The 25,000-nt window shown below is 41.4% G+C and overlaps 1 protein-coding gene across 7 annotated transcripts in view; it reads left to right on the top strand.

Moving 5' to 3' along the window:
- The window catches only part of LOC133546562 (TRMT1-like protein), a 34,987-nt gene extending 14,661 nt beyond the window's left edge, over nt 1-20,326 (top strand). For 3 of the 7 annotated variants that reach the window (XM_061892325.1, XM_061892327.1, XM_061892326.1), the window contains exons 6-15: nt 91-247; nt 3,308-3,428; nt 3,503-3,582; nt 7,890-8,142; nt 9,178-9,390; nt 9,460-9,650; nt 12,511-12,577; nt 17,687-17,982; nt 18,064-18,190; nt 19,183-20,326. In XM_061892325.1, coding sequence (XP_061748309.1) covers nt 91-247; nt 3,308-3,428; nt 3,503-3,582; nt 7,890-8,142; nt 9,178-9,390; nt 9,460-9,650; nt 12,511-12,577; nt 17,687-17,982; nt 18,064-18,190; nt 19,183-19,360 — 1,683 coding nt within the window. In that variant the 3' untranslated portion in view covers nt 19,361-20,326. The other 4 variants (XM_061892329.1, XM_061892328.1, XM_061892330.1 and 1 more) reach the window with 3 other exon arrangements.
- Nucleotides 20,327-25,000: the final 4,674 nt, after the last annotated feature.

Genomic DNA, 25,000 nt, shown 5'->3' on the forward strand with positions numbered 1-25,000 from the left:
TTAATTGTATAATTTTTCTTTGAATAAAAAATGAAAACGGGTTGACTTGTTTTGTTCGTATTTAATAATAATGTGTAGGAATCCTCGCAGGTGTCGGGGAGACACGTGGCCCACTACCACTGTGTCGTGTGTTCGGTCACCATCGCACGCAAGACGGACATGGTCAGCCATTTGAAACGCCACATCAACAAGGGAGAGACAAAGTCCAGCTACCCGGGCAGTTTGGATGTTCTGCTGGAAGAGCCCGGTAATCATTTTTATTGAGAGTATTAACGTCAACTTAACAATGAGTCTGTTTGCTGCGGCTATAGATGTGCTTCTCAAATAGTGGTCCGGGCCCCCAATTAGGGGGGGCAGCGCGTGATATGCCTGGGAGGGCGCTGTAGTATGTATGGGGGGCGTGAGAGGCTATCAGCGTAATCATGTATATCTTCACACTTATAGATAAATAAATTAACATCCACAAGTTCTGTGCCCTAGAAAAATGGTACTGTGAGCAAGTTCCAAACAGCCCCTTTAATGCATTGCTTAAGGAGTCAGGGGAAGGGGAGCCTGAGAGGCAATAACCTATTAGCCTCTTTAGTGTTAGTAAAGAATTATCTTGACATGTACTAATAAAGAAATAAACATTAACATCAGGTGGGGTGTGAAAAATATTATTTCCCCCTAGGGAGGGCGTGACAGGAAATGTATGAGAATCCCTTTTATTGGGTCTAATCGAGTCCATTGTTCTCTCCCGGAAAAGGGTGGAGTGCCATCTCCAGGTTGGGGAGGAGTGGAGGATTTTAAGTACCTAGGAGTCTTGTTCACATGTGAGGGAAGAGTGGATGGAGAGATCGACAGGCGGATCGGTGCGGCGTCTCCAGTAATGCAGACGCTGTATCGAATCGATCCATTGTGGTGAAGAAGGAGCTGAGCCGGAAGGCAAAGCTCAATCAATCAATCAATGTTTATTTATATAGCCCCAAATCACAAATGTCTCAAAGGACTGCACAAATCATTACGACTACAACATCCTCAGAAGAACCCACAAAAGGGCAAGGAAAACTCACACCCAGTGGGCAGAGAGAATTCACATCCAGTGGGACGCAAGTGACAATGCTGACTATGAGAAACCTTGGAGAGGACCTCAGATGTGGGCAACCCCCCCCCTCTAGGGGACCGAAAGCAATGGATGTCGAGCGGGTCCAACATGATACTCTCAATTTACCGGTCGATCTACGTTCCCATCCTCACCTATGGTCATGAGCTTTGGGTTATGACTGAAAGGACAAGATCACGGGAACAAGCGGCCCAAATGAGTTTCCTCCGCCGGGTGGCGGGTCTCTCCCTTAGAGATGGGGTGAGAAGCTCTGCCATCCGGGAGGAGCTCAAAGAAGATGGATGGATGAATGTTTCCAGGCCTGACTGTGGTCAATTTATGTTTGGAAAGTAGGATTACCGTATTGTCCGGACTATAGCGCGCACCGGTATATAAACCGTACCCACTACATTTTAGGGAAAAAATAAATACATTATTTATATTATCTTTAAGCCGCAAATATATACGTTGAAAAAATTTATAATTTACACAAAAATATTTTGTAAATGTTTATATACATACCTATATACATACCTTAATTGTTTCAAAACAGCGTCCCTAACACCGTTAGGCTGATGAAACAAAACAGAAGTCATGGTCATGGACCCACGAGCTGCGGAAGCTAGCTTTCCAATCAGCTAAACAGACACGATGAGACGCCACAGTGACGTTTTGGCGGATTTACTGAAGAATTTGTGAAACTGAAACAATACAAAAATAATATTATGGTATGTTAACAATACTAACACAGACACTCGACATATCAGCTAAAGCTAACGATGCTAGCTAATTACATTCCGATAGCACATACAAATATGCATGAAAACACTCCTACATACATCACACTTGGGAGGATGTAGTAGGTATAAACAGTTTTAATTATATTATAAAACTTACAAACATTGCTTGAAGTGATAGATGAAGAATCCATGAGAGTAAAAACGCTATGGATGGCTAGAAAACTGAACGACACTTCTACTTCCGGTTGAAAGCATGAAATGGAAGGACGCCGCAGCACCTGCTGTGGGCAAATTCGTCCACAAGTTGGCCGCATAGAACAAACAAAAAAAACCACCCTTTTAGTGTATTTGCTTGTTTTTTTTAATTATTTGTATTATGGTCGTCAGCGAAGAAGCCGCAGGGTTCAGAGTGTAGGAAAAAAGTGGCAGCTTATAGTCTGGAATTTTGGGTACTATTAGTATTTCAAACATTTTCATAGTTTACAACCTTCTAAATAAGTTTTTAACATTATTAGAGCACCCCTACAGCCCATATACTCACTTTTTAAACTAGTTTCACCCAATAAAGTAACCTAGAGTTCCTAACAAGCAAATGGTCATCGCAAATGTTATTTTAGCACGGTTACTACGTGGACATACTTTATGTCCTTGGTAATTCCTCTCTGTTAAAACTGGGCTTCATTGTGCCGAAACCGGGTGTGGGTTTACCGCTAAAAGCTGGTACAACTTGAAAATCGCAGCGAAGAGAGCCACCGACATTAACAGTGTCGTTAGCAGGAAGTGTCACATCGAGTCCTGTACACGTTGGTCCTCCCGTTGTTCACGTCAAAAGCTCACCAATGAGTAGAAGGAAAATAATGTTACAGGTGTGGCGGGAGTCAAAAATGACCTGGAATAATCTGTTTTATACTCTCCGTTTAACGTCTGTTGAATAGACATGGCAGATGTCTATTTGGAACTATGATAACAGGTCATCTGCTGATTGCATTGATAGTTCAGAAGATGACCGGCGGGCGTTTAAGGACCACAGAAGCTGCTACTTTGGCAATTTATGCATTGAATCGCAGATTGTATAACATCGGAGAAGATTTCCGCTCTGCAAGGCGAAATTATGATCAATTTGAGAGTCAAAATGGACAACTACAGCACACAAATCATTGGAATTTGTCTTAACCAAAACAATCCTTATCTATAATTCGCCTCCCTCCGCCTTGGCTTTGGCTACGCCTCTCAGTAAACACCCCAGTGAGACCATTACAGCAAAAGAGGTTTTGAAATCCCTCCCCCCTTCATCTAAGACACCTGGGATGTTGATGTTGCGACTTCCAGGCCTATGGACAAAACATATTTTCATACCCAAGACAGAAAAAAATCAGTTTCTCAGTGCAAATAATACATGTAAATAGTTGACTGTACATCATAATATAAACATAAGGTATTCAGTAAATCTATGAATGAATAGTACATTGTGTGATTTTATTGACAGCATCATCTGGTCAGGTGTATGAAATCATGAAAGAACTGGACACAAATGTGCAGCTGCTTCCAATGTACAACACTCCTCAGAAAAGTGACACGTACTTCAACCGCAAGATGAAGAGCAACAGGTGTGTTGGAAACATTTATGACGTTCCTCACGTGTACCAAACAGCTTTCTTCATGTTATATGCATGTTCTGTAGACAGCTGGTGTTCTGCTCGCTGGCAGCTCTGGCTAAAGAGAGGAACCATCTGGAGTGTTTAGACGCTTTCGGAGCCACAGGTGAGACCTTCAATATCTTTGTATTACATTTGCAATCTTTTTCACACAATTGTACATTTTAGGGTTTTAGGGTCTTCATTATGATCGATTTATTACAGTAATTCACAGAATGTGAGTGATGTGGTCACATGACAGTAAAACAGATGTTTGTCATCAAGTGGACTGAACATGTTTGTTTGTGGAGAAATATTAAATATGAATCAACCACAACATCTCTGCTGTCAAACATGGATGCGCAAACTTTCTCATTTTGAGAATTTCGCTCACTAAAATACACACTGACATGTTTGTTACCTGCTGAGCAACTATGATGAACGACAATAAACGACTACAAGTACAGGGAACTGCCATGTAACTACAATGTCTTCCACATGTATTGAAACTACAAGTACACTACCGCAAGTACTACAAGTACACTGTCTTCCACATGTATTGAAACTACAAGTACACTACCGCAAGTACTACAAGTACACTGTCTTCCACATGTATTGAAACTACAAATACACTACCGCAAGTACTACAAGTACACTGTCTTCCACATGTATTGAAACTACAAGTACACTACAGCAAGTACTACAAGTACACTGTCTTCCACATGTATTGAAACTACAAGTACACTACCGCAAGTACTACAAGTACACTGTCTTCCACATGTATTGAAACTACAAGTACACTACCGCAAGTACTACAAGTACACTGTCTTCCACATGTATTGAAACTACAAGTACACTACCGCAAGTACTACAAGTACAATGTCTTCCGCATGTATTGAAACTAAGTGCACTACTGCAAGTACTACAAGTACACTGTCTTCCACATGTATTGAAACTATAAGTGCACTACTGCAAGTACTACAAGTACACTGTCTTCCACATGTATTGAAACTACAAGTACACTGCCGCAAGTACTACAAGTACAATGTCTTCCACATGTATTGAAACTACAAGTACACTACCGCAAGTACTACAAGTACAATGTCTTCCGCATGTATTGAAACTACAAGTACATTACCACAAGTACACTGTCTTCCACATGTATTGAAACTACAAGTACACTACCGCAAGTACTACAAGTACAATGTCTTCCACATGTATTGAAACTACAAGTACACTGCCGCAAGTACTACAAGTACACTGTCTTCCACATGTATTGAAACTACAAGTACACTACCGCAAGTACTACAAATACACTGTCTTCCACATGTATTGAAACTACAAGTACACTACCGCAAGTACTACAAGTACACTGTCTTCCACATGTATTGAAACTACAAGTACACTACTGCAAGTACTACAAGTACACTGTCTTCCACATGTATTGAAACTACAAGTACACTACCGCAAGTACTACAAGTACACTGTCTTCCACATGTATTGAAACTACAAGTACACTACCGCAAGTACTACAAATACACTGTCTTCCACATGTATTGAAACTACAAGTACACTACCGCAAGTACTACAAGTACACTGTCTTCCACATGTATGAAACTACAAGTACACTACTGCAAGTACTTCAAGTACATTGTCTACCACATGTATTGAAACTACAAGTATACTACCGCAAGTACTACAAGTACACTGTCTTCCACATGTATTGAAACTACAAGTACACTACCGCAAGTACTACAAGTACACTGTCTTCCACATGTATTGAAACTACAAATACACTACCGCAAGTACTACAAGTACACTGTCTTCCACATGTATTGAAACTACAAGTACACTACAGCAAGTACTACAAGTACACTGTCTTCCACATGTATTGAAACTACAAGTACACTACCGCAAGTACTACAAGTACACTGTCTTCCACATGTATTGAAACTACAAGTACACTACCGCAAGTACTACAAGTACACTGTCTTCCACATGTATTGAAACTACAAGTACACTACCGCAAGTACTACAAGTACAATGTCTTCCGCATGTATTGAAACTATAAGTGCACTACTGCAAGTACTACAAGTACACTGTCTTCCACATGTATTGAAACTATAAGTGCACTACTGCAAGTACTACAAGTACACTGTCTTCCACATGTATTGAAACTACAAGTACACTGCCGCAAGTACTACAAGTACAATGTCTTCCACATGTATTGAAACTACAAGTACACTACCGCAAGTACTACAAGTACAATGTCTTCCGCATGTATTGAAACTACAAGTACATTACCACAAGTACACTGTCTTCCACATGTATTGAAACTACAAGTACACTACCGCAAGTACTACAAGTACAATGTCTTCCACATGTATTGAAACTACAAGTACACTGCCGCAAGTACTACAAGTACACTGTCTTCCACATGTATTGAAACTACAAGTACACTACCGCAAGTACTACAAATACACTGTCTTCCACATGTATTGAAACTACAAGTACACTACCGCAAGTACTACAAGTACACTGTCTTCCACATGTATTGAAACTACAAGTGCACTACCGCAAGTACTACAAGTACACTGTCTTCCACATGTATTGAAACTACAAGTACACTACTGCAAGTACTACAAGTACACTGTCTTCCACATGTATTGAAACTACAAGTACACTACCGCAAGTACTACAAGTACACTGTCTTCCACATGTATGAAACTACAAGTACACTACTGCAAGTACTTCAAGTACATTGTCTACCACATGTATTGAAACTACAAGTATACTACCGCAAGTACTACAAGTACACTGTCTTCCACATGTATTGAAACTACAAGTACACTACCGCAAGTACTACAAGTACACTGTCTTCCACATGTATTGAAACTACAAGTACACTACCGCAAGTACTACAAGTACACTGTCTTCCACATGTATTGAAACTACAAATACACTACCGCAAGTACTACAAGTACACTGTCTTCCACATGTATTGAAACTACAAGTACACTACAGCAAGTACTACAAGTACACTGTCTTCCACATGTATTGAAACTACAAGTACACTACCGCAAGTACTACAAGTACACTGTCTTCCACATGTATTGAAACTACAAGTACACTACCGCAAGTACTACAAGTACACTGTCTTCCACATGTATTGAAACTACAAGTACACTACCGCAAGTACTACAAGTACAATGTCTTCCGCATGTATTGAAACTATAAGTGCACTACTGCAAGTACTACAAGTACACTGTCTTCCACATGTATTGAAACTATAAGTGCACTACTGCAAGTACTACAAGTACACTGTCTTCCACATGTATTGAAACTACAAGTACACTGCCGCAAGTACTACAAGTACAATGTCTTCCACATGTATTGAAACTACAAGTACACTACCGCAAGTACTACAAGTACAATGTCTTCCGCATGTATTGAAACTACAAGTACATTACCACAAGTACACTGTCTTCCACATGTATTGAAACTACAAGTACACTACCGCAAGTACTACAAGTACAATGTCTTCCACATGTATTGAAACTACAAGTACACTGCCGCAAGTACTACAAGTACACTGTCTTCCACATGTATTGAAACTACAAGTACACTACCGCAAGTACTACAAATACACTGTCTTCCACATGTATTGAAACTACAAGTACACTACCGCAAGTACTACAAGTACACTGTCTTCCACATGTATTGAAACTACAAGTACACTACCGCAAGTACTACAAGTACACTGTCTTCCACATGTATTGAAACTACAAGTACACTACTGCAAGTACTACAAGTACACTGTCTTCCACATGTATTGAAACTACAAGTACACTACTGCAAGTACTACAAGTACAATGTCTTCCACATGTATTGAAACTACAAGTACACTACCGCAAGTACTACAAGTACACTGTCTTCCACATGTATTGAAACTACAAGTACACTACCGCAAGTACTACAAATACACTGTCTTCCACATGTATTGAAACTACAAGTACACTACCGCAAGTACTACAAGTACACTGTCTTCCACATGTATGAAACTACAAGTACACTACTGCAAGTACTTCAAGTACATTGTCTACCACATGTATTGAAACTACAAGTATACTACCGCAAGTACTACAAGTACACTGTCTTCCACATGTATTGAAACTACAAGTATACTACCGCTTGTACTACAATCTAAAACAAATGTATACTTTATTTACATACTTTGTCTACATTCTGTTTCTTTGTTTGAATTAGTCCGCTGTAAAAAATGCTTTCTTGTTTATATCTTTGTAAAGGGTTAACATGCTTATTGTTACTAATTATATTTACATTGTTGTCATCAGGGTCTCAGGTCATTACAATTGTTTGTCAGCACTAAATACTAACATACAGCCTTTTTGTGTGTTTGTGCGTGTGTGTCAGGTATCGCAGGCTTGCAGTGGGCCAAGCATCTTCACAACGCAGTGAAAGTGACCATTACGGATATCAGTGAGACCTGTGTGAAAATGATCAAAGAAAACTGCCAACTCAATCAAATCCAGGTGGACAGAAGTTCGGAAGGACCAGATTGTTGTGAGGAGGCTCCGGGTGAAGTTGAAGGAGAAGGCGTCACGGCGGTGGAAGTGGTCAAGATGGACGCCAATGTCATGATGCACTTGCGGGCCTTTGACTACATGTAAGTCGTCAGCTGTTTGAAAGATCCTCCGTGATTGATGGATTGTCAATTGTGGACCGCATATGGTTTGCCCGCGGTTACACGCAGAAAACTGCTGAGCGTGCACGTGAGTGACCCGCAGTAAACAAGGAAGAAAGGACGTAAATGTGCGATGCATGGACGCATTTCAGTGGTCAGCATAATAATTTGAGTTAGTCTCCCCCAGAATATTTGTTAGTTAAGGTGGTGTCTCTCCAGGGGGAAGGGGAGGCGTCGCGAACGCAAGGGATTTTTTTCCCTAAAGTAAAAACAAAACAGTCCTAGTTGCCTGAGATACTAAGTATGCAATTATTTTGACTTTGTAAATATTGACTTACTAAGACAAAATAACGACTAAGTTAAATTATTGACTTACTGTAAATAAGCGTTTGAAATAAAGGGTTAAAAGTAGGGCCACATGCTGACATATGCTCAAATCATCATGCTTCATTTATTACAGCATTTGGGAAGCGCTAACAGCCAACTACTGATTGGCTGTTACCGCTCTGCGTGTAACCAATCAGATGCTTGTGTGGGTGGGACAATGCTGGCTGCTGCAGAGACCTACTGACAGAGGCAGAGGCAGTACGAAGCTTAGCAGCTTGTTAAAACTTTAGTTTAGCACCAAATGATAATATAAATACATTTAATAAAGTCAAACACAAATAAGGCAACAAGAGAAGTATCCTACACTTGTCTTTTGTAAAGTAAATGTGTACAGCCGATATGAGCATCGACATCAACTATATGATTTGCCTGAGAAGCTGGATAAAACAAAACACAAACAACTTTAAAAAAAAAAAAAATTTAATACTTTAGTTTAGGCGATGGCCTTTAGTTGTTAACAGATTCTTATAAAAAAAATACATCAAAACAATTTTTTTTATCGATTTTTGGAAAATAGAAATCGATATAGAATGTGGGTGAATAAAATCGTGATTCGGCTAGTAAAGAAGTGCACAAATGCTTCACGAGTTGTGTTTCTTAATAAATAATACATTGTTTGTATTCTTTCAGTCACTTGGATCCCTTCGGCACTGCCGTCAATTACTTGGACGCTGCTTTCAGAAATGTCCGAAACATGGGCATCGTCTCGGTGACGTCCACCGACACCGGGTCGCTGTACGCTAAGTCGCCCAATGTCACCCTCCGACACTACAGTACTCACATCGTGCGCACGGAGTACTTCAAAGAGCTGGCTGCACGCATCGTTCTCGCCACAGTGGCTCGGTAAGATGAGGGACGTCGTTGACGCAAAAACGTCATCTTGATTTCTTGCCGTGCGGTTTTACCCTGCAGAGCAGCTGCCCGCTGTAACAAAGGCATCGATGTGCTGCTGGCGGTGGCACTGGAGCATTTCGTCTTGGTGGTGGTTCGAGTCCTCCGAGGTCCCACGCAAGCTGATGAGTCGGCAAAGAAGCTGAAGAAACTAGTCCACTGTCAGTGGTGTGAGGAACGAATCTTCCTCAAACAAGGCAACCTGGTGGACGGTCAGTTCACAAAGCCGATTCAACATAGGAATTTCCACTTTTGCTGAATTGTAGTTCACCTTAAAAACTAGTAATAATGCTTTTCCACTCTGCTCTTATTATTTTCATTTAGTCATTGACATGACAAAATAGGTATATACATACAAAGTGCGGCTCATGGGCAATTTGCAGCCTGCATCTAATATTTTTAAGGCCCGTGGCACATTTTAAAATATTACAAAAAATACATTGAAAAGTGGACTAAAAGAGCAAACAGGTGTAATGCAATGAGAAAAGGTTACAATATTACGGTACACTAATAACACAAAGTTTCCATGTAGGCAGTTTTTTACATTAAAGCGCTCATTGCTCAAAAAATAATAAAAACTTATAATTGACTGATAAATCAGAAGTTGATTTGTAGATTTGAGAGTTTCAACTGCGGAACCTCTTTCCAGAGCAGGCTTCCTTAATTGAACAATATTGCAGTCTAAAACAGCACATTTGTCAATATAAGCAAGTAAGTATCAAATAATTATAGTTCCATATTACTAACACATACAAAGTCTACAAGGCAGAAGCATATTGGAAGGTACATAGTATCAAACTTGTCTGCATCATTTAACTTACAAAGATTTAGGGTAGGTCTGGGCAATATAACGATATTCTGGATATATCCCGGGTTTGTCTCTGTGCGATATAGAAAATGAATATATCGTTCAATCAATCAATGTTTATTTATATAGCCCTAAATAACAAGTGTCTCAAAGGGCTGCACAGACTACAACGACATCCTCGGTAGAGCCCACATAAGGGCAAGGAAAAACTCACCCCAGTGGGACGTCGACAATGATGACTATGAAAAACCTGGGAGAGGACTCCATATGTGGGTACCCAACCCGCGACCCCAGGGGACCGAAAGCAATGGATGTCGAGCAGATCCAACATGATATTGTGAAAGTCCAATCCATAGTGGTTCTAACATAGCCGTGAGAATCCAGACCAAAGTGGATCCAATGTAGTAGCGAGAGTCCCGTCCAAAGTCCATAGCATTGCACACATTAAACATGGTAGGTATATCACACCAACTTGCAACAGAGGGAGGGGTGGGTTTGAGGAGACACCGCTGCCGCTATTTAGCGCTGCTCAGCCATCTACAGCCCCAGAGGAATTAAGCGGTGGTGAAGGTGTTGATTCGAGGGTGAGGGTCGTGTGTGCATATATACCCAATTAACTTGGGAGAGATGATGAAATGTTATTATATGGATTGAGGCCGATCTCGAAGTTCGACCACAGGTGTTGTTGACAAAAAGGAAGGTCAAAAGCGTCCATCTTTGAGGAGTCCTCGGGAGAGTTTCTTCAGAACAGCCTGTTCCTGATTGTGTCAAGGCCATTTGAAGGAGTCAAATCATAGATTAAGAAGTTGTTTTTCTTCCAGAAGACAAAATAGTGACTTATCTCCGCTGTTTGTCCATGCTGGATTTCTTCAATTCCAATTTAATTATTCATTCTCCGCAAGCTTTTCCAAGATGAGATCCATTTTGCGATTCAACTCAGAAATCGCCCCAGTCTGTGTTCCCACAGCCCGACCCAACAGCCGTTGGGCCCCTTGAGTGGCTGCCATCGTCTTCCGAAGTTGTCGATACACCAGAGTAATGCCCAGCCCAATCAGCAAGTGCCCCGCGATCACAGCTCCAAATAGGTAGATGTCTTCCACGTCCTCAATGGAAAGGACTGAGAGGCACATAATCCTCCATCTATCCCAGGAGTCTCTCACGTACCCCGCAGCGATGGTTCCATCAGGGCAGCCAGGCTCCCTCCAAACCTCTTTTCCTTCTCCAAAAGACTGTCAATTGCGTCGAGAGTCCAGCTGGTCAAATTCATATTTGATGTTTAGATCAGAGGACAGCGCAAAGAAAGAGGCTTTAGAAAAGTTCAGACAAAGACAAGACACAGAGAGCAAGCAGGGAAGGAGGGAGCAGAGAAAATTGCAACGGCCTCCACCAGAGGCAAGACAAAAAGTTTATTTGTTTTTAACTATAGTAGTGGCCTTCTGTACAAAAAGTGCACTTTAATTTAGTGTTGTTTTGATATGTTATCTCGGTGACATCATGCACAAAAGTGCACTTTATTTGTTTTAAACTATTGTAGTGGCGTTCTGTACAAAAAGTGCACTTTAATTTAGTGTTGTTTTGATATGTCATCTTAGTGACATCATGCACAAAAGTGCACTAATAGCTTGTTTTAAAATGTCTCTGACAATCTTGCACTTTCTGTTTAGAAATGACATGAATGTTCGTGCCACTGCTTAATAACTGTTTCATAAATACACTTTTGCTCAATTGACTTAGTTGGGATTTCCCTCTCTGCATGAAACTTAAAAATATTAATACAGTATGAAGAAGAATGTTTGAATGTAGACACATAGAATCATCATACTGCTGTGATTATATGCATCAAGTGTTGATTCAAGGCTAAGGCAAAATATCCAGATATATACTGTATGGTGTATCGGGACATGGCCCAGAAATATTGAGTTATTAATAAAAGGCCATATCACCCAGCTCTAATTTAGGGTAATGATCAGATTGGAGTCTATGTGTATGATTTCCACACTGTGTGGATTCAAAAAAGTACCTTCAAACTTGTGCACCAAATTCTTGTATTCAAAAGCATTCAAAAAGTTATGCTGCATAATCCTTCCACCCTGGAAATACAATGGTTTAAAGAAATCATGACGCTCTAAATTAGTGATATGAGTGTGTCTTAAGTACATATAAAATGCTAGTTATAAGATGAATGATTCCTTCGGAACAAACGGTTGAAATGAAATGGGACTGCTCCTCATGCATGAAAGAGAAAATGTGTTGGTTTCTTTCAGGAACGTTGCCATGCAAGTGTCATGGAAGCCTGCCTGGAAAGACGGCCGTGCAGCTGGGACCGTTATGGTAAAGCCATAGAATTGTAGTCACTTGGTGCTGTTGATCTTTCAAATGAATATGGATGACTGGTAACGCATGTTTGGGACTCTTGGGAATGCGGACTCATTGTTGTCCTTCAGGCTTTTTTGCCCATATCCGATATTTGGATATTGTTCAACTCTTAATTACCGATTCCGATATCAACCAATACCGATATATAGAGTGGTGGAATGAACACATTATTATGCCTAATTTTGCTGTGATGCCTCGCTGGATGCATTAAACAATGTAACAAGGTTTTACTAAATAAATCAACTCAAGTTATGGAAAGAAATGCCAACATGGCACTGCCATATTTATTATTGAAGTCACAAAGTGCAGCATTTTTTTTTTAAATGCCTCAAAACAGCAGCTTAGAATTTGGACATGCTCTCCCTGAGAGAGCATGAGGAGGTTGAGGTGGGCGGGGTTGGGGGGTAGGAGGTAGCCGGGGATGTATATTGTGGTGTCCCGGAAGAGTTAGTGCTGCAAAGATTTCTGGGTATTTGTTCTGTTGTGTTACGGTGCGGATGTTCTCCCGAAATGTGTTTGACATTTTTGTTTGGTGTGGGTTCACACATATTTGTAACAGCATCAAAGCTGTTTATACGGCCACCCGCAGTGTGACCTGTATGGCTGTTGACCAAGTATGCCTTGCATTCACTTGTGTGTGTGAAAAGCCGTAGATATGTGATTGGGCCGGCACGCAAAGGCAGTGCCTTTAAGGTTTATTGGCGCTCTGTACTTCTCCCTAAGTCCGTGTACACAGCGGCGTTTTAAAAAGTCATACATTTTACTTTTTGAAACCGATACCGATAATTTACGATATTACATTTTCAAGCATTTATCGGCCGATGATATCGGCAGTCCGATATTATCGGACATCTCTAATTTCAGGAGTGGAAAATATTGTTCTTCAGCGGGATGTATTAGATATACAGTATATAGAAGTATAGGGAAGTTTGCAATATCACAATTCAGGCAACTTTATTGACATTATTTACATGAGATGTCATAGAATGTGGTATCGTACGTCCCAGATATGACCCCATAAGTACTAAAATGAGAATCGATGTAAAATATTAAAGTTAAAATAGCAATGATTGTCACACACACACTAGGTGTGGTGAAATTTGTCCTCTGCATTTGACCCATCCCCATGATCACCCCCTGGGAGGTGAGGGGAGCAGTGAGCAGCAGCGGTGCTGCGCCTGGGAATCTTTTTGGTGGTTTAACCCCCAATTCCAACACTATTGTAAAAAAAAAAGATTGAGACAAAAAAAGCCAAAGGATCCGTATGGAATTCAATACTTTTGTAGGTACCGACCGTATTCTATCGATACTGCCGAGTACAGATTCACGTAAAATGAAACTGAACCATCATTTTTTGATACCATTTATTGCACTTTGCGTGCATACAGGGGGACTCAGCCGGACTGCCTTTAAGTAATGTTGCAATTTTCCATGCAAACCAAGCAAGCACGACTGATAAAAAAAAAGCGCTCAAAACTGAGCCCCCAATTTTCAAAACGCGCAAGCTCTTTGCTAAATTACGCGGGTTGTGCCATATACATGCTATCGATTAGCATTAGCGATTTTACATGCCGATTTGTACGCCTTCACATTTGGTAGTCAAAACTACAACTAAGATGCACGTTACAATCAAACAGCTTGTAATAAGTACAATTCTTAGAGTATAAAGACTTTGTAGGACTCAACAAAACGCAACTTAATGGCAAAGACTCGTACTTGCAAATGAGACTCAGAAGTGTAAGAAAACAAGATATAGCAAGCACAGTTATCAGCTCACTGTTAAATCCCATCCATCCATCCATTTCCTACCGCTTATTCCCTTTGGGGTCGCGGGGGGCGCTGGTGCCTATCTCAGCTATAATCGGGCGGAAGGCGGTGTACACCCTGGACAAGCAGATTAAAAAAAAAATTGCCACATCCATCCATCCATCCATTTTCTACCGCTTATTCCCTTTTGGGGTCGCGGGGGGCGCTGGTGCCTATCTCAGCTACAATCGGGCAGAAGGCGGTGTACACCCTGGACAAGCAGATAAAAACAAAATTGCCACATGAACACACAAAACAGTACCAATAATATTTTTTCTGAGTACCGGTATTGATTCCCGGTAATTATTACTACCACTATTATGATCCACTTCAAGAAACTCTTCAAACTTAGTGTTTACAAAGTACAAAGAAGAAGAACCATGAGAAACATTCTGAATGTATTCATCCATCCATTCTTTCATTCTCCAAATAATCTTACTTATCTCACCATATGAAATATGACTTACTTCACCAATCATTATTTATTTATTTTTATTGCGATTACTGATGAAGTATATTGTGAATACATTGAGAAAAGGAAGTGGACAAAAGTTTGAGCAACTGTTATGTAAAAGAAAAGACGTAAGATTAATAAATAAGCTCGGCTTCTTCCTACTCCTTATCGAACACGTTGAAAAGAGAAACTGGAAATTGTGATGTATCATGTTGTATGCTTGCATGTTTCAAATAAACTCAACCTCAATATAGCTCATCAAATCTCAACAACAATCTGTAATATCTTACTGAGATCATTAAGGACCAAAACACTTAAAAGAAGTCAAACACTCTAACATCAAATCTGCTTAGTGAGAAGAATGATCTTATCAGACAGAAAATAAGCAAATATCACACTTATTTGAGACATTTCATCTTACTTAGATTTCAGTTTTTGCAGTGTAGTAACAGTACATTGAAGTACACTGCAAAAAGTCGGTGGTCAAAAACAAGAACAAAAAATACAAAAATGAGGGGTATTTTATTTGAACTAAGCAAAATGATCTGCCAATAGAACGAGCTCGTCAAGACTTTCCAAAACAACTAAAATTAGCTAACCTCAATGAATCCCAAAATACTTTAAAATAAGTATATTCTCACTAATAACAAGTGCACTTTTCTTGATAGGAAAAAAAAATAGACCTCTTTGGTGAATATGTTGAAAACTATTCTTAAATGAAGTAAATGCTAGTGCGATTATCTTGACATCATGATATGCGCTCGGCATTACATCTCTTGAAACCAGCAAACTTATACTAAAAACTCCTTTATTGTTCTTAATGGAAAGGCAACAAGGCAACTCTCGGGGTTTACTAGCCGCTCAGGCAAATCATATTGTCTCAAAATGCATTTTCCCATCCATAACATGACATCATCGCGCCAAGTGCGTGCTCTGTCATTCAATTAGTGTGCATGTATACAGCCCGGCCCCTGGCCCAAAAAATGTTTATTGTAATTTTGAAGAATTTATCTGAATGTGCATGAACTATTTCTGTTCAAAATTGTATGAAATGTCACATGTCAATTGTTAAAATATTAACTGTCAGTTTCCTGTACTGTGCCAACTCTACTATTATAAGAGTACCGTATTTTTCGGACTATGAGTCGCAGTTTTTTTCATAGTTTGGCCGGGGGTGCGACTTATACTCAGGAGTGACTTATGTGTGAAATTATTAACACATTACCATAAAATATCAAATAATATTATTTATCTCAGTCACGTAAGAGACAAGATGTATACGATTTCATGGAATTTATGGATTAGGAGTGAGAGATAGTTTGGTAAAGGTATAGCATGTTCTATATGTTCTAGTTATTTGAATGACTCTTACCATAATATGTTAGGTTAACATAGCAGTTGCTTATTTATGCCTCATATAACCTACACTTATTCAGCCTATTCTTCACTATTCTTTATTTATTTTAAATTGCCTTTCAAATGTTTATTCTTGGTGTTGGCTTTTATCAAATACAAAAATGCGACTTATACTCCAGTGCGACTTATATGTTTTTTCCCTTCTTTATTATGCATTTTCAGCAGGTGCGACTAATACTCCGAAAAATACGGTACATATTTTCTATTGTTTCATTGAAAATAGTACGGCAAAGTCCATTTGGCTGTCATCTGTTTTAATTATGAGACACAATTGTGTCAAAGTCATGATTTTTATTTTCATGCTTGAAATAGGAAATGATTACTTTAAAAAGGTAGTTTTATACTTTTGAGTGTTGATGACACAGCTTTGCAACACTTGATATTCTAGTTTCAAGCATGTTCTACTCAATATAGGTCCTCACATCTTAGCAACAAGCTGTAATATCTTACTGACATCATTTAGGACCAAAACCCTTATAACAAGTACCGTATTTTTCGGAGTATAAGTCGCACCTGCCGAAAATGCATAATAAAGAAGGAAACAAACATATATAAGTCGCACTGGAGTATAAGTTGCATTTTTGGTGGAAATTCATTTGATAAAACCCAACAGCAAGAATAGACATTTGAAAGGCAATTTAAAATAAATAAAGAATAGTGAAGAACAGGCTGAATAAGTGTAGGTTATATGAGGCATAAATAAGCAACTGAGATCTTGTTAACCTAACATATTATGGTAAGAGTCATTCAAATAACTATAACATATAGAACATGCTATACCTTTACCAAACTATCCCTCACTCCTAATCCATAAATCCCATGAAATCTTATACATCTTGTCTCTTACGTGAATGAAATAAATAATATTATTTGATATTTTACGGTAATGTGTTAATAATTTCACACATAAGTCGCTCCTGATTATAAGTCGCACCCCCGGCCAAACTATGAAAAAAACTGACTTATAGTCCGAAAAATACGGCAGTATCGGTTAGAAACAGAAAGATCACCATTCATCCATCCATCCATTTCCTACCGCTTATTCCCTTGTGGGGTTGCGGGGGGTGCTGGTGCCTATCTCAGCTGCAATTGGGCGGAAGGCGATGTACACCCTGGACAAGTCGCCACCCTATCGCAGGGCCACAAGTAAACACTCTAACATAAAATCTGCTTAGTGAGAAGAATGATCTTATCAGACAGAAAATAAGCAAATCTCAGCCTAATTTGAGACATTTCATCTTACTGAGATTTCACTTTTTGCGGTGTAGTAACAGTAGATGGAAGTAGAGTACATGCATTGTCGTCTACTGCTTGTTCCTCTTGAAAAGCAAAGGTCTCTGCATCACAGACAATCACAAAGAGTGACTTACCCCCGTGCTCGTGTACAGGTCCGGCGCTCTGTTCAACACGGGCTTCCTGAGGAAGATGCTGTTGGCGGCCACGCAGCACAACATGGACAACATCCAGACGCTGGTCAAAACTCTGATTTGTGAGTCCGAGTGCACCACCCTGAAGCCAGTGATCCACGGAGCGCCTGCGCTCATCAACCAGGGTAAAAAAACCAACATCCTCTCACCCATTGACATCCTGATTCACCTGTGTGGGTGTGACCTGGCAGTCGAGTGTGGCGTCATCATTAGGACCTTGCAGAGTGAGGAGGAGGCGTGTCCTGCTGACTCGTCCGGTCAGTCGCTTTCACCGTTTGACCCACCAACCGCTTAGCGCAGCTTCCACTTCATTGCGGTCTGTTGTTTGTGGGCTGCAGGAAAGAGGAAAGCGGGCGAGGAGTCAAGCAACGCTGTAAAGAAGCTCAAGCCTGACGCGTCCCTGGAACATCCGCCATTTTACTACAGCATCCATCGCCACAGCATGCGTGGCATGAACATGCCCAAGTGAGTTATTTTGGTCTTCCTACACACATTTGCACATGGACATACATTTGTGAAGCACAGGCATCGGAACTAAACTTTCCAATGGATTTTATTAATACTTGAGTGCATGGATTTGAACAATTTCCTGCACTCTGCTGCTGGCCAAGGTGAAGATACAAAGTAGGTACCAGATGGGCCAGTGTCCTAAAAAAATGTGCTGCTTCATTAAAAAAAAATGCAACTAGTAACGTAATCCGGTAGTCAGTAACATAGGTAGGACAGATTTTGATGACAATTTCAAAAAATCTCCAAAATAGGTTCTGGAACAAATGCTTTTGTAGTTTATTATTCAGATATAAGCCTGTCATAATGCATATTATGTTCCTTCTTGACTGCACTTAAATGTACAACACTGTATATATATATATATATATATATATATATATATATATATATATTAATTTTCCTGAAGGAAAATCGAAAGAAATGTGTATATATATATATATATATATATATATGTTATCCATCCATCCATTTTCTACCGCTTCTTCCCTTTCGGGGTCGCGGGGGGCGCTAGCGCCTATCTCAGCTACAATCGGGCGGAAGGCGGGGTACACCCTGGACAAGTCGCCACCTCATCGCAGGGCCAACACAGATAGACAGACAACATTCACACACTAGGGACCATTTAGTGTTGCCAATCAACCTATCCCCAGGTGCATGTCTTTGGAGGTGGGAGGAAGCCGGAGTACCCGGAGGGAACCCACGCATTCACGGGGAGAACATGCAAACTCCACACAGAAAGATCCCGAGGCTGGATTTGAACCCAGGACTGCAGGACCTTCGTATTGTGAGGCAGACGCACTAACCCCTCTTCCACCGTGAAGCCCATATATATATATAGATATATATATATCTATATAGATATACAATTTTACTAAATGGACTTAAAGTGTTGTTTTGTCGAGGGTGTGAATATTATGTTGATATTCTGGTGGCCTTCTCATCCACAGGTTAAATAAGTTCCTCCAGTACCTGAGAGAAGCTGGTTTCAGGGTGAGTCGCACTCACTTCGACCCAACTGGGGTTCGAACAGATGCCACGCTGGAGGAGTTTAAGTCCGTCCTGAGCAAGTACAGCATTCCCTCGTGTCCCAGCCAGGTTTGTGCCGCTCAGGCGAGTGTCAGCTAAAACTCCACAATGTGAACGACTCATAGATTTTTACTTTAGATTTTTTAGCACGTTAGCACATTTGAAGAAAAGCCATTGACGTACGATCAGTACTAAAGTCCTAAACGTGTTTGGTTTTTTGCGTCCCTGGCAAGCACTGACTCTCAGAGCATTGAGTTGATGGCAACTGGAATGTTCGGATTGTCCTGGAAAACGTTTCGCCTCTGATCCCAGCAGGCTTTATCGGTTCATGCTCACAGACTTAGATTGGACGGATGGCGTCTGGGCGCTTGATCCCAAGTATTTATCCTCGACAGGAGCAACTTTCCCCGAAAAGAATGATTTTGCTTGGGAACTGTAAGCTAGTTCAATCCCGATTCTGTGAGCGTAAACTGATGAAGCCTGTTTGAATTAAAACGTCGAAGACAAGTTGACATCCATTCAATGGCTAATGTGGATGAATGACAATATTCAGACATAAGCTCACCTAATTGATTCATGTTCCTGTTTAAAAAATAGTTTTGTATTTTGTTATGTCATAACATATTTTTGCTTCATGATAATAAAATGGTTGTGCAAAACCTTTTAGTTTGTTTGAACTCAGCAGCACCTGACAGGTTTCTCCGGCGACATCAGATAATGACTGCGTACTCGGGTCCAAGAGTGTGATCTAGTTCTGAATACATGTAGCTCTACAGCCTGAATAAGCCCTACTGCTAAAACTGTTAACAACACTCCAATGTCTGCTAACTAAAAAGGGATAACATTTTGGTTTTTTTACATGAAGGATCAATGTAGGTCAGGGATGTCAAACTGGTTTTCATTGAGGGCCACATCAGAGGGCCGTTTGTAACCGTGAATAATCTATGAATATGCATCTGGATTTCATTATTAATTATATCAATTGTTTTAAGTAGACTGTCCATTTTACAGTAAAAACTTGACATTTACAGAAAAAGCTGGCAGCTTTGTTGCCAGAATTTTAAATTGTGTTATATTTGGTTTCGATGAGGTGGCGACTTGTCCAGCGTGTACCCAACCTTCCGCCCCAATGCAGCTGAGGTAGGCTCCAGCGACCCCAACCCGCCCCAAAAGGGACAAGCGGTAAAAAAATGGATGTATGGATGCGTCTGAATTGCATTATTAGTTATATTGATTGTTTTAAATGGATTTTACAGTAAAAAAATTAACATTTATATTTTACTGTAAAATATGGTGGTTTTTTTCTTTTTTTTTTAATATTTAACGGTAAATGGAAAAAAAGTATCACTGTTGTTTTTTTTTGGTTTTTGTTTTTTGGAGGGGGGGTGTAAACAGAAAAAGCTGGCAGCTTAGTTGCCAGAATTTTAAATTGGTTTCGATAAGGTGGCGACTTGTCCAGTGTGTACCCAGCCTTCCACCCAAATGCAGCTGAGATAGGCTCCAGCGACCCCCGTGATTCTGAAAGGGACAGGAGGTAGGAAATGGATGGATGGGTTTTAAAACATTACATTGTTAATGACAAAACAGTACTTTTTTTTTTTTATTCTGGCAACTTTCCTGACAGTTTTTCTACCGTTAAAAACGAATGTAGCGTCTTTCCATTTACAGTAATACACCGCTAAAAAGCCACTCTAGATTTTACAGTCAAAAACCGGCAGCTCAGTCAACAGAATTTTGACCAAAAACAGTAGTAGTTTTTTTCAATTTACAGTAATCAGCTGTAAAGCACGTACATCCATTCTACTGCTCGAATGCAGCTAAGATAGGTTTCAGTGACCCCAAAAGGGACAAGCGGTAGAAAATGAATGGATGGATGGATGCTGTAAAGCACAACGTTTATTGTCATTTTAAATAATTTGATGGTTAGTTTGCTGTAAAGTTAAGTATTTTTATTTAGACAAAACATGTTTGTGGTGAAGAAGGAGCTGAGCCGGAAGGCAAAGCTCTCAATTTACCAGTCGATCTACGTTCCCATCCTCACCTACGGTCATGAGCTTTGGGTCATGACCGAAAGGATAAGATCACGGGTACAAGCGGCCCAAATGAGTTTCCTCCGCCGGGTGGCGGGTCTCTGCCTTAGAGATAGGGTGAGAAGCTCTGCCATCCGGGAGGAACTCAAAGTAAAGCCGCTGCTCCTCCACATGGAGAGGAGCCAGATGAGGTGGTTCGGGCATCTGGTCAGGATGCCACCTGAACGCCTCCCTAGGGAGGTGTTTAGGGCACGTCCAACCGGTAGGAGGCCCCGGGGAAGACCCAGGACACGTTGGGAAGACTATGTCTCCCGGCTGGCCTGGGAACGCCCCGGGATCCCCCGGGAAGAGCTAGACCAAGTGGCTGGGGAGAGGGAAGTCTGGGCTTCCCTGCTTAGGCTGTTGCCCCCGCGACCCGACCTCAGATAAGCGGAAGATGATGGATGGATGGATGTTTGAAAAGTATGATTATACTGTAATATGTGTTGCAATATTTGATACTATTAAAGTTTAAAGGGTATGCAATTTCTGTGAAAATGAAAAAAATAAATTACATTTAGTGAGAAAATATTAAGTACTTCATTGATACATCATCTCCAGGTGTTTGAGGGCCAAATAAAAGGATGTCACGGTAGGGCTGGGTGATATATCGATACGCTCCATATATCGTGGGTTTGTCTCTGTGCGATATAGAAAATGACTACCGTATTAGATTAGATTAGATAGTACTTTATTTATATACATGGTGATATTCCAGTATACATTCTCACGCAGTTGCTTTTAGCTGCTGGCATTACACTGCAGGCTCTTCTCACTCTTTCTTGTCTCTCCTTCTCAGACAGCAAGTGCATCTTCTTACATACCTCACATACTGTCACCTCACACCTCACATACTGTCACCTCATACCTCACATACTGTCACCTCACACCTCACATACTGTCACCTCATACCTCACATACTGTCACCTCACACCTCACATACTGTCACCTCATACCTCACATACTGTCACCTCACACCTCGTCACCTCACACCTCACATACTGTCACCTCACACCTCACATACTGTCACCTCATACCTCACATACTGTCACCTCACACCTCGTCACCTCACACCTCACATACTGTCACCTCACACCTCGTCACCTCACACCTCACATACTGTCACCTCACACCTCACATACTGTCACCTCATACCTCACATACTGTCACCTCAAGCCGCACATACTGTCACCTCACACCTCACATACTGTCACCTCACACGTCACATACTGTCACCTCACACCTCACATACTGTCACCTCACACCTCACATACTGTCACCTCATACCTCACATACTGTCACCGCACACCTCACATACTGTCACCTCATACCTCACATACTGTCACCACATACCTCAGATACTGTCACCTCATACCTCAGATACTGTCACCTCACACGTCACATACTGTCACCTCACACCTCACATACTGTCACGTCACATACTGTCACCTCACACCTCACATGCTGTCACCTCACACGTCACATACTGTCACCTCACACGTCACATACTGTCACCTCACACCTCACATACTGTCAGCTCATACCTCACATACTGTCACCACATACCTCAGATACTGTCACCTCATACCTCAGATACTGTCACCTCACACGTCACATACTGTCACCTCACACCTCACATACTGTACCATCACACCTCACATACTGTCACCTCACACGTCACATACTGTCACCTCACACGTCACATACTGTCACCTCACACCTCACATACTGTCACCTCACACGTCACATACTGTCACCTCACACGTCACATACTGTCACCTCACACGTCACATACTGTCACCTCACACGTCACATACTGTCACCTCACACGTCACATACTGTCACCTCACACGTCACATACTGTCACCTCACGCGTCACATACTGTCACCTCACGCGTCACATACTGTCACCTCACACCTCACATACTGTCACCTCACACCTCACATACTGTCACCTCACACGTCACATACTGTCACCTCATACCTCACATACTGTCACCTCACATACTGTCACCTCATACTTCACATACTGTCACCACATACCTCAGATACTGTCACCTCATACCTCAGATACTGTCACCTCACACGTCACATACTGTCACCTCACACGTCACATACTGTCACCTCACACCTCACATACTGTACCATCACACCTCACATACTGTCACCTCACACGTCACATACTGTCACCTCACACGTCACATACTGTCACCTCACACGTCACATACTGTCACCTCACACGTCACATAGTGTCACCTCACACCTCACATACCGTCACCTCACACGTCACATACTGTCAACTCACACGTCACATACTGTCACCTCACACCTCACATACCTTCACCTCACACGTCACATACTGTCACCTCACACGTCACATACTGTCACCTCACACGTCACATACTGTCACCTCACACGTCACATACTGTCACCTCACACGTCACATACTGTCACCTCACACGTCACATACCGTCACCTCACACGTCACATACCGTCACCTCACACGTCACATACCGTCACCTCACACGTCACATACTGTCACCTCACACGTCACATACTGTCACCTCACACGTCACATACTGTCACCTCACACGTCACATACTGTCACCTCACACGTCACATACTGTCACCTCACACGTCACATACTGTCACCTCACACGTCACATACTGTCACCTCACAGGTCACATACTGTCACCTCACACGTCACATACTGTCACCTCACACGTCACATACTGTCACCTCACACGTCACATACTGTCACCTCACACGTCACATACTGTCACCTCACACGTCACATACTGTCACCTCATACGTCACATACTGTCACCTCATACGTCACATACTGTCACCTCATAGGTCACATACTGTCACCTCATACGTCACATACTGTCACCTCATACGTCACATACTGTCACCTCACACGTCACATACTGTCACCTCATACGTCATACTGTCACCTCATACGTCACATACTGTCACCTCATAGGTCACATACTGTCACCTCATACGTCACATACTGTCACCTCACACGTCACACACTGTCACCTCACACGTCACATACTGTCACCTCACACCTCACATACTGTCAGCTCATACCTCACATACTGTCACCACATACCTCAGATACTGTCACCTCATACCTCAGATACTGTCACCTCACACGTCACATACTGTCACCTCACACCTCACATACTGTACCATCACACCTCACATACTGTCACCTCACACGTCACATACTGTCACCTCACACGTCACATACTGTCACCTCACACCTCACATACTGTCACCTCACACGTCACATACTGTCACCTCACACGTCACATACTGTCACCTCACACGTCACATACTGTCACCTCACACGTCACATACTGTCACCTCACACGTCACATACTGTCACCTCACACGTCACATACTGTCACCTCACACGTCACATTCTGTCACCTCACACGTCACATACTGTCACCTCACACGTCACATACTGTCACCTCACGCGTCACATACTGTCACCTCACGCGTCACATACTGTCACCTCACACCTCACATACTGTCACCTCACACCTCACATACTGTCACCTCACACGTCACATACTGTCACCTCATACCTCACATACTGTCACCTCACATACTGTCACCTCACACGTCACATACTGTCACCTCACACGTCACATA

This window comes from Nerophis ophidion, unplaced genomic scaffold, assembly GCF_033978795.1.
Source record: "Nerophis ophidion isolate RoL-2023_Sa unplaced genomic scaffold, RoL_Noph_v1.0 HiC_scaffold_32, whole genome shotgun sequence".
Lineage (NCBI taxonomy): Eukaryota > Metazoa > Chordata > Actinopteri > Syngnathiformes > Syngnathidae > Nerophis > Nerophis ophidion.